We start from the raw sequence: 14,351 nt of genomic DNA, 5'->3' as shown, positions 1-14,351 counted from the left end.
ATAGAGAATAACAAAAAAGATAGAATTCTGACAAAATTGCAACCTTAAAACTGTCAGATTTTTTGTTTTTTAGTTACGGCTAAAATATAATGAATTTGACGTTAAGATTTTAACCCTAGGTGTAATACAATTGAAAGTATGTGTATGATTTTTTCTAGATTTTTTGGTGACATTTTTTAGTTGGTGTGTACGTGTATACACGTGAGGGTCTGTGTGCATAGGATATGTTGCCCCGTTATAAAACATATGAATTTCTACATATACTCTTCATTCAATACTAATTAAACATCACGAAACCATTCAACATTATATATATATATATATATATATATATATATATATATATATATATATATATATATATATATATATATATATATATATATATATATATATATATATATATATATATATATATATATATATATATATATAAACATGCATTACGAACTTATTACTCTTACCAACTTATGTTGTGTGCACCATTAATTTATCCGTAACATTTCATGTTACAAAGTGCAGCGCATCCCAGTACTAGCTAGCTACCCGTCAACAATTAATCTAGCAAACCCCATGAATGACCTTTCTTTCAATTTGCGAGATCCAAGAATGATGGATTAGTTGTGTTTATGTATCATACGAACGCGGCGAATCGCAATTCTAGATATCAACCTCATCTAGCAAACCCTAGGAATCGCCTTTTTTAACGAGGAGGACCCATATGCATGGATTCGAGCTCCTGGTAGCTTCATATTACGAATCACCCCTCAACTTTCGTATGCCATGCACCTCTTCTAGCCACTAAATAGCTAGGAAGAGCACGTCACAGAACTTTTGCAAAGAAAGAGAGAATGAAAAGAAGAAAAAAAAAACAGTAAAGTTTCCTTTCCAAAGCCATGGCCTTTCCTTTTCCTTTTGGCTCTCATGTGTGATATTATACCATTTCCTCTTTTTTTTTCTCTCTCTCTTTAGCCATGGAAAGAGGGAGATGGAGACAAGAGAAAAATGTAAAAGGGGAAGGGAGCAAATGGGAGACGTTGGGTGTGACGAATTTTGGGAGGAATTTAGCCGGTCCTGCGCGTGCGTGCGTATGGAGACGCGGTACAACTGGACGGTGCTGCTTGTGCTGGCCTGGGGCTAAGCTCCTCTCGTGGTTGGCTGCGAGTGGATCCATCCAAAGCGACGGACCACTCGTGAGCACTGAAATGTATGGGTTTTTTGTGGTTACTGGCTAGTGAGCAAGTGATGAGAGATCGACCTCGCGATCCAGTTGTGATTTTGCACTTTTGTGCACATTCTTCCCGGGTTCAAACATGTGTTCTTGTTTTGGTACTTTGGCATTGGTTTTTAATTTGTTTGGCTTGAAGACAAATCAAGGGACTAAATGGTTTGATGTTGTCGTTTGATCATGGTGTGTGTAAATGGGTTGTGTATTTTTTTTTCTTTACCTCTAGAGAGGGACAAAGAGAGAAAAAGTCTCACGTTTTCCACGCGTTTACTTTCCGAACTGCTAAAGAATGATTTTTTAAAAAATATTGATAGGAAAATTATTTTAAAAAATCATATTAATCCATTTTAAAGTTTAAAATAATTAATACTCAATTAATTATTTTCTTGTCACCTTGATAGGCTAATGTGTCACCTTGTTTTGTGTATCTTGTCAATCTTCTTCTTTCGTATCATCTCAAACACTCTCAATAGAGGCACATTCATGCGTGAGGTTTAAATTAGTTGCTAGTAAGTTAAAATGTTTAGTTACTTCGGGAAAAATGTTTTACTCTATTTTTTATGCATGAAGCAAATTATTGGTTTTGGTCACACTCACGCTGTCGAAACCAGCTTCTAGCCTGGCTGGGCAGCTGCCTAGGCTCGATGGCCATATGCACCATATAGCTGTTTCTGTCTGCTAGAAATTATTGTGAAAATAGAAATAAGCTAGTAGGTGATGTCCCATTGTCTAGGCTGGTCATGGCACAAAATAATTAAGAGTTTGCAAGGAAGAGAATAGTGAACTATTATTATCAATCCCCTATATATACATCACCATCACGTTATATACAGGGATAAACTCTTGACCCTCATACTTCATTGCCAAATGTATGCTAATTTTTATGGCGTCTAGTGTGTGTTAATAGCTTGTCGTGATGTTTTTTTTTAACTATACCAATCCTAAAAAGTATGGTTGTTTTTATGTGAATTACAGTGATATTGTTCTCTTTTTTTTATTCTAAAATGAGGGTAGGGGTTTCACCAATCAATTATTAAGAAAGAAGAGAGAGAGAGAGAGAACAAAACGGGTTTCGTCCAGAGGCGACAAGTCTCTAACCAGTACTTGCGAAACAAGGAATAACAGGCGAGAAAAGTCGGACTAAATTATGCTCTAATTATGGTTGAGAAGAGATGAAAACTTTAGTGATTATTTATAGTGCTACTACTGTGCTAGCCTCGCCCTCACCAAATTGGAGATCTCATAGACGATCTCAGTTCATACATTTGCATATTCAAAATGATATTTATACGCTAATACTGACAGTATCCAATTACCAAATTAATAAGGTAGCTAGTATATTGCTTAAAAAGTTTCTTATTTGAATAGTGAACTAGGCATGGTCTTTGTTAGTACTTTAAATTTTACTACCTCCGTCAAATAAAAATTGAATTTCTAAAAAATTAAAGGCATATTAGGAGGATAGACAAATGACTACAATAACCCTATTTAATGAACACAGTACATGCGCACATTCCATATATAAACTTGGTTAAAAGGAATGTTGAGAGAATGGGTTAGAGATGGGATGGAAGGAAAGAATATTACAAGAATATGCAATCAGTTTAATGGGTCCCACATAAGTAGAAATACAACTTTTATGGGACAAATGTTCAAAGGTAAAAACTCAATTTTTATGGGACGGAGGTAGTAGGAGACATGGGTTTGTCTAGTCACCTTCCATTACTCCTTCGAGGCTTTTTACTTAGTCATTCCGTTTCGTATTAAAAATTATTTTGATTTTTTATGATAATTTTTTTCAGGTTTAATAAAGTTTATAAAAAAGTGTAGCAATATTTTTAACACCAAATAAACATATTATCAAAACATATTAATTGTTCATTTTAATGAAACTAATTTGATAGGCTAAAATTTTGAAATTAAACTTAAAAAATACTAAAAAGAAAGTCAAAACAACTTAAAATATGAATATGAACTAAGGAAAGAATTAACAAAATGTTGTCAACTGCTTTTACCGCAGGGGCTCAAGGATGTAAGTACTTCTTGTGCGATCAATAAAATATCTGAATTATCTTAAAAAGATGTTTGTAAAATTTCATTACTACAGATTGTTTTTATATGCGGTGAAAAGTGATTTTTGCATGTGGCCAACGCAAACACCTACGCCAAAAGATTTGTCAAAATCGGATATTGGCATGCGGGCAGCGCAACAGCATGCGAAAATCCCATTTTCGCATACGGTCACCTCAAGCAAAAATAATTTCGACGAAAAAAATAAAAATAAAAAACCCAAATCGTCAAAGCACTAGCCCGCCGCCGTTGTTGGCCGGATCCCCGCCGCCCGCCATCGTTGTCATCATCGGATCCGCCACCCCTACTGCCCTTTGTCATTGTCGCCAGTGTTCGATCTGCGTGGGGCAGCGTTGTCGCTGCCGCCGCCCGCCGTCATCGCCGCACAGGATCCGCCGCCCCCACCACCCTTCATCATTGCAGGTGCCGGATCTGCCGCCCCACCACCCACTGTCGTCTCCAGCGCTGGATCCACGCAGGGACGGGCCGCCGGATCAACGCGGGGTGGTGGCGCCCACTCCTGCTCAGTGATGAGAGGAGAGAAAGAGAGAGGAGAGGAGAGGAGAGGAGAGGAAGAGGGAGAGAGAGACCAGAATAGGTGAAAAAAATTAAAGTGGTGAGAAGGAAAAGAGAGAGGAGAAAAATAATATATGTGCAAAAGAGGGGTATTTTCGCATGCAAACCACTTAAGAGGCCCGTATGCAAAAATTTATTTTTATATGCGGCCCCTTAAGTGAACCGCATGGGAAAATATACTTATTTTTGTGTGCGGCCCTTTAAGTGGTTCGTCTACGAAAATAGATTTTTTTATATACGGACCTCTTAAGGAGCCATGTGCGAAAATAAAAATCGATTTTTGCAGGCGTGATCAGTTACGGTCCGTCTACAATCTATAGGGATTATTGTATATAAAAATTATTTCTGTAGTACAGTGTTTAAAAAGTCTAAAGCTTCAAATCAGAAAGTCCAAATCAACTTAAATTTGCAATCGCGCCATCTGAGAAAGTAAAACATGGTCCATCAGAATCATGCAAAATAAATGCTTTGGAACCTGTCTCAACAACAACGGAACATTGCTTCTTTGGTTGGGTAGCCGATCGATCGGCGTACGGCAGGAGCACCAAATAGCCCAAAAGCGTTAACCTGCACTTAGCATTTTCACAAATTAGGTGTCCACATCGACGGCCGTACCACCATATATATATAGAGACAAAGGCATGACGGCTACCTTGCCTCTTCTAGCAGTAAAAATTCGTTCAGGGAGAAGCAAAAAAAATACTATCAATGTATAAGCACGTAGGAGTACATACTGTTCAGCATTTCAGTTGCATCTAAAATTTAAATTTCAAATCTCTCTTAGAGTTATTTCCGATATTTCGTCATTGTACATTATTTTTTAGTTAACCTTACTGTCCTAATTAGCAAGGTATCGAGAGATATTATATTTTTCAGTGCAAAACTTGGTATCTCCAAGTCTTGGATAGCTTGATTTACCAAAATTTTAAGTGTAAAATTTTTAGTATGTACACGTACAATCTCAAAAATCATGAAAAAAATTTCTTATTCTTTTATATTGACCTTTAAGCTGTGTTTGAGATGAGATGAGAACAGAAGATTGATTGAGATGAGATGAGAACAGGAGATTGAGAAGATACGTAAAACAAGGTAGGCCATTAGCACATAATTAATTCAGTATTAACTATTTTAAATTTCAAAAATGGATTCATATGATTTTTTAAAGAAATTTTTCTATTGAATTTTTTTGTAAAAAAAATACACCGTCTAGTAGTTCAGGAAGCGTGCGGACGAAAAACAAAACAAACTCACAATCTCCCACCGCTGAACTGAGCCTACTAAGAACACATATATAAAAGTTTACGCATAATTTTATTTCTAATAAGCGGTTACGGGTTATAATTAGCTGTAGGTTACGGCTTATATATAATACTACCTCCGTCTTAAAATATAATAACTTTTAGCTATGAATCAGCTAAAAATATTTATATTTTGGGACAGAGGTAGTATATATTTAATCACATGTGGGCAAAATAATACTAGTAGTAAGATTGTGATAACTGAATCTTAAATTCAAATTAACTAGTAATTGCTTCGTACGATGTGAGTTTCAGACTGATCAGAACTTCAGAACCGATGCATCTGATTAAAGATGCGGACGCACAAGTAGTAGGAGTACTTTCTTTCACTGAAACCTGATTCTGGAGATGTACCAACTTGTACTTGCACATTAAAATAATGAGAGTTGTTAGCATTTCTGTATTTACTTCAGCTTGTCCCCTGCAGCTGCAGGCAAGTGGCTTCTAGCAGTAATGGCCACATCGGTATCCATGTGACAAGCATCCATAGCTAGAGAGCTTAATTACCAAGCTTTATACTAGTACTTAAGAAAATCACGGGATTGGCTTAATCACCTTAATGACATGGTTCAGTGGCTCAAGCTGGTGGCCGTCTCATGAACACGTACAGAAACAACTAAGGAAGAATCGCAAGCTTTCTCTTTCTGTTTTCTTTTCTTTTTTATTTGACATCGATCGATTCTTCGTGCTTAAACTGTAGACAAACAATCTGCACCACTAACTCTAAGAACCTTTTATATAGCTTTTTTTTTCAAAAAAAAAGTCCAATTCTCACAAAATTCATATGAAATTCCTCTGTTCCAGGAGGCCATAGATTCCCCACAACATTATATATGATCAATTAATCAATTTATCAACCCATCACTGATCGGCAAGAACTCTGAAACTAATTAACATCTCGATCGATCCAAGTACTGATCAGGTGATACATACATGGATTGATCAAAACTAATGGTATCTCTCTACAGGCAGATCGATGGATCGATCGATCGAACCATACAATAATGGTGGATTAATAATCGATTCTTGCTTTGCTTTCTTCGTCGTCGTCGTCGTCGTCGTAATTGAGCCGTGTGCATGGTGGTTGTAACTTGTAGTATACTTAGGTATGTGACGCTGATGAGCTCCGCGTTCTTGCTAGGTAGCTAGAGGCTGTGGCTATCGATCGATCATGCCGCCGCCACCGTGCCGCCGCCGGTGGTGGTCTTGCTGGAGCGGCGGCGGCCGTTGGGCGGCGCCGGCGCCTCCTTCTTCATGGACGTCACCCCGCACTTGTCCTGCCACTCCTCCTGCGTCATGTGCTGCTGCCTGCACTCCAGGCTGCAGAACGCCGCCTCTCCCCTGCGAAGCGCACAGTGCGTTAGACATGCCGTGGGCGCCATGGATGAATTCATGGAGGAACTAGAAGAGGAGTAGGAGGAGGTGTAAGGTGTTCGACTGTTCGTACTTGTACATGAAGGTGTCGCGGCCGGGGCCGAGGCGGCGGCGGCAGAGGCCGCAGGCGCGGAGGAACGAGGCGGTCTCGACGGCGCAGTAGTCGGCGGAGTTCCGCCTCAGCCCCGCCCTCGCCGGCGCCGCGCGCGCGCGGTACGCCGCCAGCCAGTCCTGCCCTGGCGCGCCTCCTCCTCCTCCTCCGCCGCCGCCTTCGCCGCCGAACGACGCCAGCCAGTCCTGCGCCCCGTCTCCGCCGCCGCCGCCGTTCTGACCCACCACCATCATCATGGCCTCGAGATCCTCACCCTCCTCCTCCACCACCGCCGCAAGCACGTCCGGCGGCGAGAACTCCGTCATGCTCGTCGTCCGCCTCATCGGGTTATTCTTGCTCCCTCCCCTCCCCCTCTTCCCCACCATCATCACCAGCACGCAGGCGAGCAGCCAGAACGCAGAGAGACGGCCTCCTCCTCCTCCTCCTTCTCCGACGACGACGACGAGGCGGCGGCCGGCGACGACGAGCGTGCGTGCGCGCGGCGAGCGTGTGTGGAGGAGAGGATCTGGGAGGAGGGGGTGGAGATAAAAGAAGCGGGAGAGGGAATCTGGGCCGTCGGATCGGGATCCCGCGATCCGTCGGATCCACGTCAGCGCGGGGGGCTCGGCTCTGCACTGATTGTTCGTTCTCTCGAGCCAATTGTGTTTCTTTTGTTCGCGACTGATGATTGCGTTTTTGTTCGCATCTTGGCTCGGTCGGGGAGCTGTCGATGCTGAATTTATTTAAATTTTTATTTTAAATTTTATTGGTTGGTTTTGTATATTGGTAGTGGCACTACCAACATTTACTAGTGTGATTGGGATATCTCATAAATGGGGAGAAATTTTGTGTGATTGAGCAGCTCGATGCATGAAAGCTGAGTCTGGTGTGGGGTTCTCTGCGGTGCACATACCAGTTGTCATGTATGTGCAACCAAACTTAATTATTAGGGCTCCTTAAGATTTTTGGAATTTCAAAGAAAATTGAAGGATTTTAATCATTGGAAAAAATTTCATGTTAGCTTGTTTGGAACAATTAAAGGAATATAGGGTCTGTGTTGGCTGGCTATGCCGCAGCCAACTGCAGCAGCAAGCAGCACAACCGCGCATAAAAGTGCAGCGCAACGTAGCAATAGCTATCGAATGTGCCTCCAAAATTCACAAGTTTTGTTTCATGAAAACCATTCAATGCGCTAAATAAATATTTATATGTTTTCAAATCCTACAGCAATAAGGTGGAGTAAAACAATATTCTGGTGTGTTTTTTAATCATTGCTCCAAAGAAGCTGTTAATTTTTTTTTAATGAACACAGTATAAACATAGATGCTAACAATGTGCGCATACTCATCACAATAAATGTAGCATATCTTGTGATTGACGAAGTTTACACTTGTACACCCTACACTATGGACACCTCTGAAAGACTAGGTTAGAGATTGATAAAGTCATCATGGGTGGTTCGTTGTTGATAGAGATATCGTTTATCACTGAAAGAATAATTAATCGTAGATGTAAGCATCCACTGAAAATATACTATTTGAAACAGGGTAAGTTTCACCAAAGAAACCTCAGTCTAACTAGCTTAGTTAAACTACACGTAAAACTTATGAACTTGCCAAAAGGTTGTTTGTCTCATTATGCCTAACTACCAAGACGATAGGAAAATAATTTACTCCTCGGATTTCACAGGTCCCTTCAATCATATAAATGCTTGGTGCCTTTTCTTTAAAACAAACATTTAGCCAAAATTACCAAAACTCGAGCATCTCCTCTTATTTTCTGATCAAAGATCACATTTGGTCGTGTAGGTTTGTGTACATGATGCTATTTTCATGCGCAAAATATTTTGTAAGCAATACTTGTCACTCCATTATTACACTTCACTTATGAGTGACACAACGGCATTGTGAACGCTCCAAACAGTCAAGCACTATATATGCATTTCGGGCTGGTTTAGTTTGAGGTCAAAATTAGGCTTATCAATATTTGGTAATTTTAATAGTGTTTATTGTCTATTTGGTTTGAAGTCAAATTTTGGCATGCATAAGAAAATAGGTCATTTCAATAGTGAACTTAGCCTATTTTGGTTTCAATCCAAACACAACTTTGCCTTACCAAAATTAATCATGCCAAAATTTACCAAAATTTGGCACCGACAAAATTTGGTAAAGCCTATTTAGGCCACAAACCAAACCAACCCTTCGTTTTTAGAAAAAAATAGACCTTATTGAGATTTCTTCCCACCAAAATATATCAAAGAATCACAAATTGATTCATAATTATGAAATTAGTACTCCCTCCATCATATAATATCACAATTTATAAATCATATGAAATACTTCATAGTATAACGAATCTAAACACCGTATCAAATTTAATCTTACGTTCTTATAATCTTGCTATATTATATGAAAAAGGGTACAGGCCCAAAGGAATATTAGCATACTAACAACACTGAGGTCCTATTTGTTTAGACTTATAAGCCAACTTCTCAACCAAAAAACTTTAAAGTCTTATTTGTTTAGATTTATAAGCCAGTTTATGAGTCAAAAAGTTTAACCCTAAATAAACAAGTACTCCATTATGGACACTGAAATAGCTTTTTTTGTTTCGTTTTTTTAAGTGGTAAGCCACTCTTACACTATTATGCCAAAAGCTAAGTTAGAAAACTTTTCTTTGACTTAAGTGAGGTAGAGTTATAACTTCACGATTAAACTTATGATTTAAATCCATTAGCTTATAAATCAAATAAGCCAAAAAGATAACTTAAAATCCCAAGCCTAAAAAAATAATTAATTTTTTCGTTTGGTTTTTTTAAAGCTATAGTCTAATCTTATGCTATTAAACCAAAAAGTTAGGTTGAACAAACATTTTTACTTAACCAAGAAAGCTAACATAAAAACTTAATCCAATAGACTTAAACCTAAACAAAAGTTCCGGAAAATCACTTGAGCAATTAAAAGCCCCGGGGCATAATAAAGCGCCCCCATGGGAATCGGGATAGTGGGCCCGGCCTGAGCTGGACGACTTGGACCGGTAGAATGTCGTGGGCCACGCGTGGGGAAAGGTCGGCCTCCAGCGCCCACCCAAATCGCTTGCCGCACGCGGCCCTCGCGTACACGCGGGTTTCACTGGGCCCACGCGTCAGTCGGTGTGGGCGGGCCGTGGGGTATCGTACGGTGGTCAGCTCGGCCGCTGTAGCGCCGTCGGTTTTGGGAAGGCAGGACGAACAGGAACAGCGAGAATGGGGCCCACCTGACGCCGAGGGTCCCACACGTGGCGGGCGATTATAGGTGGGATTCCTCTGGGCCCACCTCCCCTCGTGCTTTTTAACTGGATTCTCTGTGGGGGGGAGTGGAGTGATGCGGAGGCCATAAGTTGCTAGTACTACAGTATTGTAAGGTGGGCCGTCTCGCTTGGTGGGCCTGTCGAGCAGGCCCAGCCCAACGCCCTTGCAGGATAGAGCCACTTTCGATAGGCCTAACGCTAAAAGCCCAATAGAACATTTAGCCCCGCACGGTTCTACCGTTCTACCACCCACCGTCGCGACTCCTCCCGGAGAAGCTTTGCCAGAGGAAGGATTTGAATATTGCTCTCGTTATGCGTAGAAAACATAAAAGCCTCATCCGTTACGACAACGCAAACCGAATTTCAGTTTCGTTGAAGCCTGAACTTCTAGGATCATTGGTGGGTTGAGAGTCGTTTCAGCAGAGATCGCCATTGGACTGGTGCTGCATCTTTCTCAAGCTCTTACAGCTATGCCTTTTCTTTTTCCTCCAGCACATGCAAAAGCTTCGTCGGTATATTAGAAAGAAAACAACCAAGAATGGTTCTGACAGTAGCTCGGCAATGCTTCTGTGATCGCTAACTTTAGCAACCTCTTATATATCTATATATCTAGCATATTTCTCTAACATGTTACCCTTGGTTCATTTGTCCATGGAACCTGAACATGTTGGTGAATGGTGATAGCAATCATACGGAGTGAGTGAACTTGTGTCAGATCGATTTGAGGCTAGGGTAACCTGTTGTTAGTTGATGCATATCTGCATTACTTTTTTAATAAGTTTCTTCATTGTTTGAGATAATTGATATGTTCTCGGAATACCTCGGTTCTAAATATTTGTCACTATTTACTGTTCATCTCCAAAAAAGGAAAGGAAGAGAGAGAGAGAGAGAGAGAGAGAGAGAGAGAGAGAGAGAGAGAGAGAGAGAGAGAGAGAGAAGAATTGGGAGATGCTACTTGGAGTGCAAGCAGAAAAGAGGATCATTCAACATTGTCCTGTCATCTCCCTGCTCATGCCTAACGTCACAACAGTCGATCGTAATATGGGATTTCTTACAGCTCGTTCATCCATCCATCTAGGAACCATCGAGTATATCTACCGCAACCTTAAGAAAAGAAAAATTTTCCCCTGCTTGTGAGCCATTGTAGCTTTGGTCACATTACTTGACTCTTATTTGCCCTCGAATGCTATACCAGGAGGTTCAGTTCAGAAGTCATCCTCATTTTATCACTGTAATTGGGGTATCTTGCGTTCTTGATCCATTTTAGAGTACTGATTTGAGATCCAATTTAGATGTACACGTGCTTTAGTAAAAAACAGGAGCAGGTAGGAGGAGGCAACAGCTAGCAGAACAGATCAACAGATCACACAACAAAACATCCACGAATTGCAAGCAGGGAATTCAGACCGTGACGCAGGCCGTGACGCCGCCGCTGCGGTCAAGGATGAGAGAACAATCTGGAACTGCAAGCACACACCAAAATTAAGTACTAAAATTCTTTACTGCCGGAGAGACTGGGTGAGTGCGTTTGGTACTCGTGTGTACACGTTTGATGAAGCATATCATATCCTTGTCGAAAAGAACAAAGAAAATTAAGGAAGCACCGGCCTACTCTGTATTAGCGGACGCAATATCACAGCAAGAAACAATCTGTATGTAAATTTTCTCCTAGCAGGTAAAAAACTAATACATGACTTACTTATCTTTTACTAGGAATAGAGAGTAGGCAGAAAAATATATAATGTAAATCATAGCGCGAATTTAAAAACTATAGTATATATATTTTTTTAAGAAAAATCATCTGAGATTTATTCATGTACCTTATAGTGACGTAGATAAATCTTAAATTTTTATTTTTTCTATGATAGTTTTAAAGTTTGCAATAAATATTTTTCCCACCATTGCATCTAGGTAATAATCACTTCATCAGGAGTTAAATTCTAGCTATTATCGTTGGTGTAAAACAATTTTGGAAGCACACATATGTGTATGTACATTTTGTATTGCCTCAAACCATCTAGTACAACATCATAACAAAAAATATGACGAATTTTAGTTATGCATTTGTATTGTCAAAATCCAAGTGCATATATGTATATGCCAAAATAGGCCACACCCATGAACCAGGAAGCCTCCTTTTGGAATAATCAACTGAGCCATAGCAGTCACTGCTGACGCAAGCCACACACATCTCCATCGCCTATAAAAGCTCACCAGAACAACCTCCAAATCACACACAAAACGCAGAAGCAGCTAGCTTCACTGATCCACATTACTACCAGCTTCTTCTTCCAATCTTCTTCTCCGACGAGCAGCTAGCAGCGCCGGCGGCCGGCAATGGCGGACGAGGTGGTGCTCCTGGACTTCTGGGTGAGCCCGTTCGGGCAGCGTTGCCGGATCGCGCTGGCGGAGAAGGGCGTGGAGTACGAGTACAGCGAGCAGAGCCTCGCCGACAAGAGCGACCTCCTCCTCCGCTCCAACCCCGTCCACAAGAAGGTCCCCGTCCTCCTCCACGCCGGCCGCCCCGTCTGCGAGTCCCTCGTCATCCTCGAGTACATCGACGAGACATGGCCGCCGGAGCCGGAGAAGAAGGAGTCGCCGCGTCTCCTCCCCAGCGACCCATACGCCCGCGCGCGTGCCAGGTTCTGGGCGGACTACGTCGACAAGAAGCTGTTCGACTGCCAGACACGCCTCTGGAAGCTCAGGGCCGGCGACGCCGCGCACGAGCAGGCCAAGAGGGACATGGCGGAGGCGCTGGGGACGCTGGAGGCGGAGCTCGGGGAGGGGGACTACTTCGGCGGCGAGGCGTTCGGCTACCTCGACGTCGTGCTCGTGCCGTTCGTGGCGTGGTTCCACGCCTACGAGAGGCTCGCGGGATTCGCCGTGGCGGAGATCTGCCCGCGGCTGGTGGCGTGGGGGGAGCGATGCAAGGGGAGGGACAGCGTCGCCAAGACGCTTACTGATCCTGAGAAGGTGTACGAGTTCGCGCTCTACCTCAAGGGCAAGTTTGGCGCCAAGTAGAGTGAGAATTCCAGATTTGGTTTGGTTAACAATCGCAGCATATATATGATCTAGTATCTATTGTTACTGTATTTGGTTATCGCGTTGTGATTTTGCTCCTACCTATCACCTGTATGTATGTGCTTGAGCTTCACGAATAAATTAGAAAGTGCAGTTGTGTACTTGTGTGTTTGAATTGCGCGTTCTGTTTGTCCATAATCAAAACAATTTAACGTACTTGTTTTTATGGGTCGTCGTACGTATTGTACGAAACGAATAGATATCCCCCGGAGAATGAAATGCAGGGTTGACTGCAGCACGTGCGGTGCGACACCTCGTCCTCAGTCCTCTCGTGAGGTAAAAATTAAAAAGGACATTCGGGGTATCAAGGGAAGCCTAGCCCATTACATGAAGCCCATTAAGCCAATGTGTGCATCGGGCCGACGAGTTTGGGCTGTGTCAACCTGATCATGGGCCGCACGTGCGTTACGTTCTTATTCCGAAATAGCGGGCCCATAAGCCTCTCTGTTTAGACCAACTCGGGGAAAGAAAAAGTCCACCTATCCCCCCAAGTACCGCAAGCTGAGACATGACGCGAAAATCCGCAGATTACTCTTTATTTAACATATAAGTATATTTGCGGGTTGGCCGCTTGCATCCCTACTGACACGTGGGCCCATGTATTTTGTTTTATTTTTTAAATTGTTAAATTTTGCTTCATGTGCCACAGAATTGCCACGTCAAATGAAAACCGAGTCAAATTAGCCACACAGGGGCCACGTCAGCTAAAACCGTCCTAGGACTTATTTTGCACCGGTTTTGACAGTTGAGGGATCCCTTGTATGTGGTTTTCCGGTTGAAGGACTAAGATCGGATTTGTTAATAAGTTAAGGGACATCAGATGAACTTATTCCTTTCCTGCCCGACTTATTTGCAGAAACAGCATGAGATCGAGCCCATAAATAGTTAGTTGTCCATTAGGCCCATGTCTAGGAATCCTGCTTACGAGTTTAATAAAGGAAGAACTGTATTTGCCTCCCTCAACTACACGTCGAGATCGATTGGTATCCCTGAACCACAAAATCGGTTATAGGTCTTCCTCAACTATTAAAATCAGATAAAATCCCTAACTAGTTCTGACGGCGGTTTTCCTTCAATTTCTCGAGAGGAAAGATAGAGTAGGAGATATAGAACAAAAACCCTCAATTATTTTGAGATTATCTCCACGGGTTTGGTTAAATCGGACGCGGGATTGGGGTGGCGTCGGGTGTAGGCTGGCTCTAGCTCGGCTGGAGCTCGAAGAAGTTACTGTAGCGATAGGGAGATAAATTACACTTTTGCTGGGACTTCTTTTCCTAGGCCCGATTGAAGTAGGACGCAAACTGTACTTTAACGGAGAAAGAAACAGGAAACAGAAGAGACTAAG

The 14,351-nt window shown here is 42.0% G+C and overlaps 2 protein-coding genes across 2 annotated transcripts; one reads left to right on the top strand and one right to left on the bottom strand.

Annotated features, from left to right (window-relative positions):
* Positions 1–5,957: 5,957 nt before the first annotated feature.
* On the bottom strand, positions 5,958–7,167 carry LOC127783953 (FCS-Like Zinc finger 6-like). The gene is made up of 2 exons (XM_052311109.1): positions 6,620–7,167; positions 5,958–6,513 (listed from the first exon to the last, which is right to left on the bottom strand). The coding sequence occupies exons 1-2, from the start codon at positions 7,024–7,026 to the stop codon at positions 6,342–6,344; spliced, it is 579 nt and encodes a 192-aa protein (XP_052167069.1). The 5' UTR covers positions 7,027–7,167; the 3' UTR covers positions 5,958–6,341.
* Positions 7,168–12,163: 4,996 nt separating this feature from the next.
* LOC127785051 (probable glutathione S-transferase GSTU1) lies at positions 12,164–13,107 on the top strand. The gene has a single exon (XM_052312474.1). It carries the CDS (start codon positions 12,263–12,265, stop codon positions 12,944–12,946), a length of 684 nt encoding a protein of 227 aa, XP_052168434.1. The 5' UTR covers positions 12,164–12,262; the 3' UTR covers positions 12,947–13,107.
* The last annotated feature ends 1,244 nt before the right edge of the window (positions 13,108–14,351 follow it).

This window comes from Oryza glaberrima, chromosome 9, assembly GCF_000147395.1.
Source record: "Oryza glaberrima chromosome 9, OglaRS2, whole genome shotgun sequence".
In the NCBI taxonomy this organism is placed as follows: Eukaryota; Viridiplantae; Streptophyta; class Magnoliopsida; order Poales; family Poaceae; genus Oryza; species Oryza glaberrima.
The sequence above is the reverse complement of the archived record's forward strand: the minus strand, read 5'-3'. Positions and strand labels throughout refer to the sequence as shown.

Excerpts from the sequence above, each read along its gene's own strand:
- LOC127783953 (XM_052311109.1), bottom strand. The coding sequence starts at position 7,026 with ATGATGGTGGGGAAGAGGGGGAGGGGAGGGAGCAAGAATAACCCGATG. Across the intron at positions 6,514-6,619 it reads CGCGACACCTTCATGTACAA|GGGAGAGGCGGCGTTCTGCA; the intron begins GTACGAACAGTC and ends TGCGCTTCGCAG.
- LOC127785051 (XM_052312474.1), top strand. The coding sequence starts at position 12,263 with ATGGCGGACGAGGTGGTGCTCCTGGACTTCTGGGTGAGCCCGTTCGGG.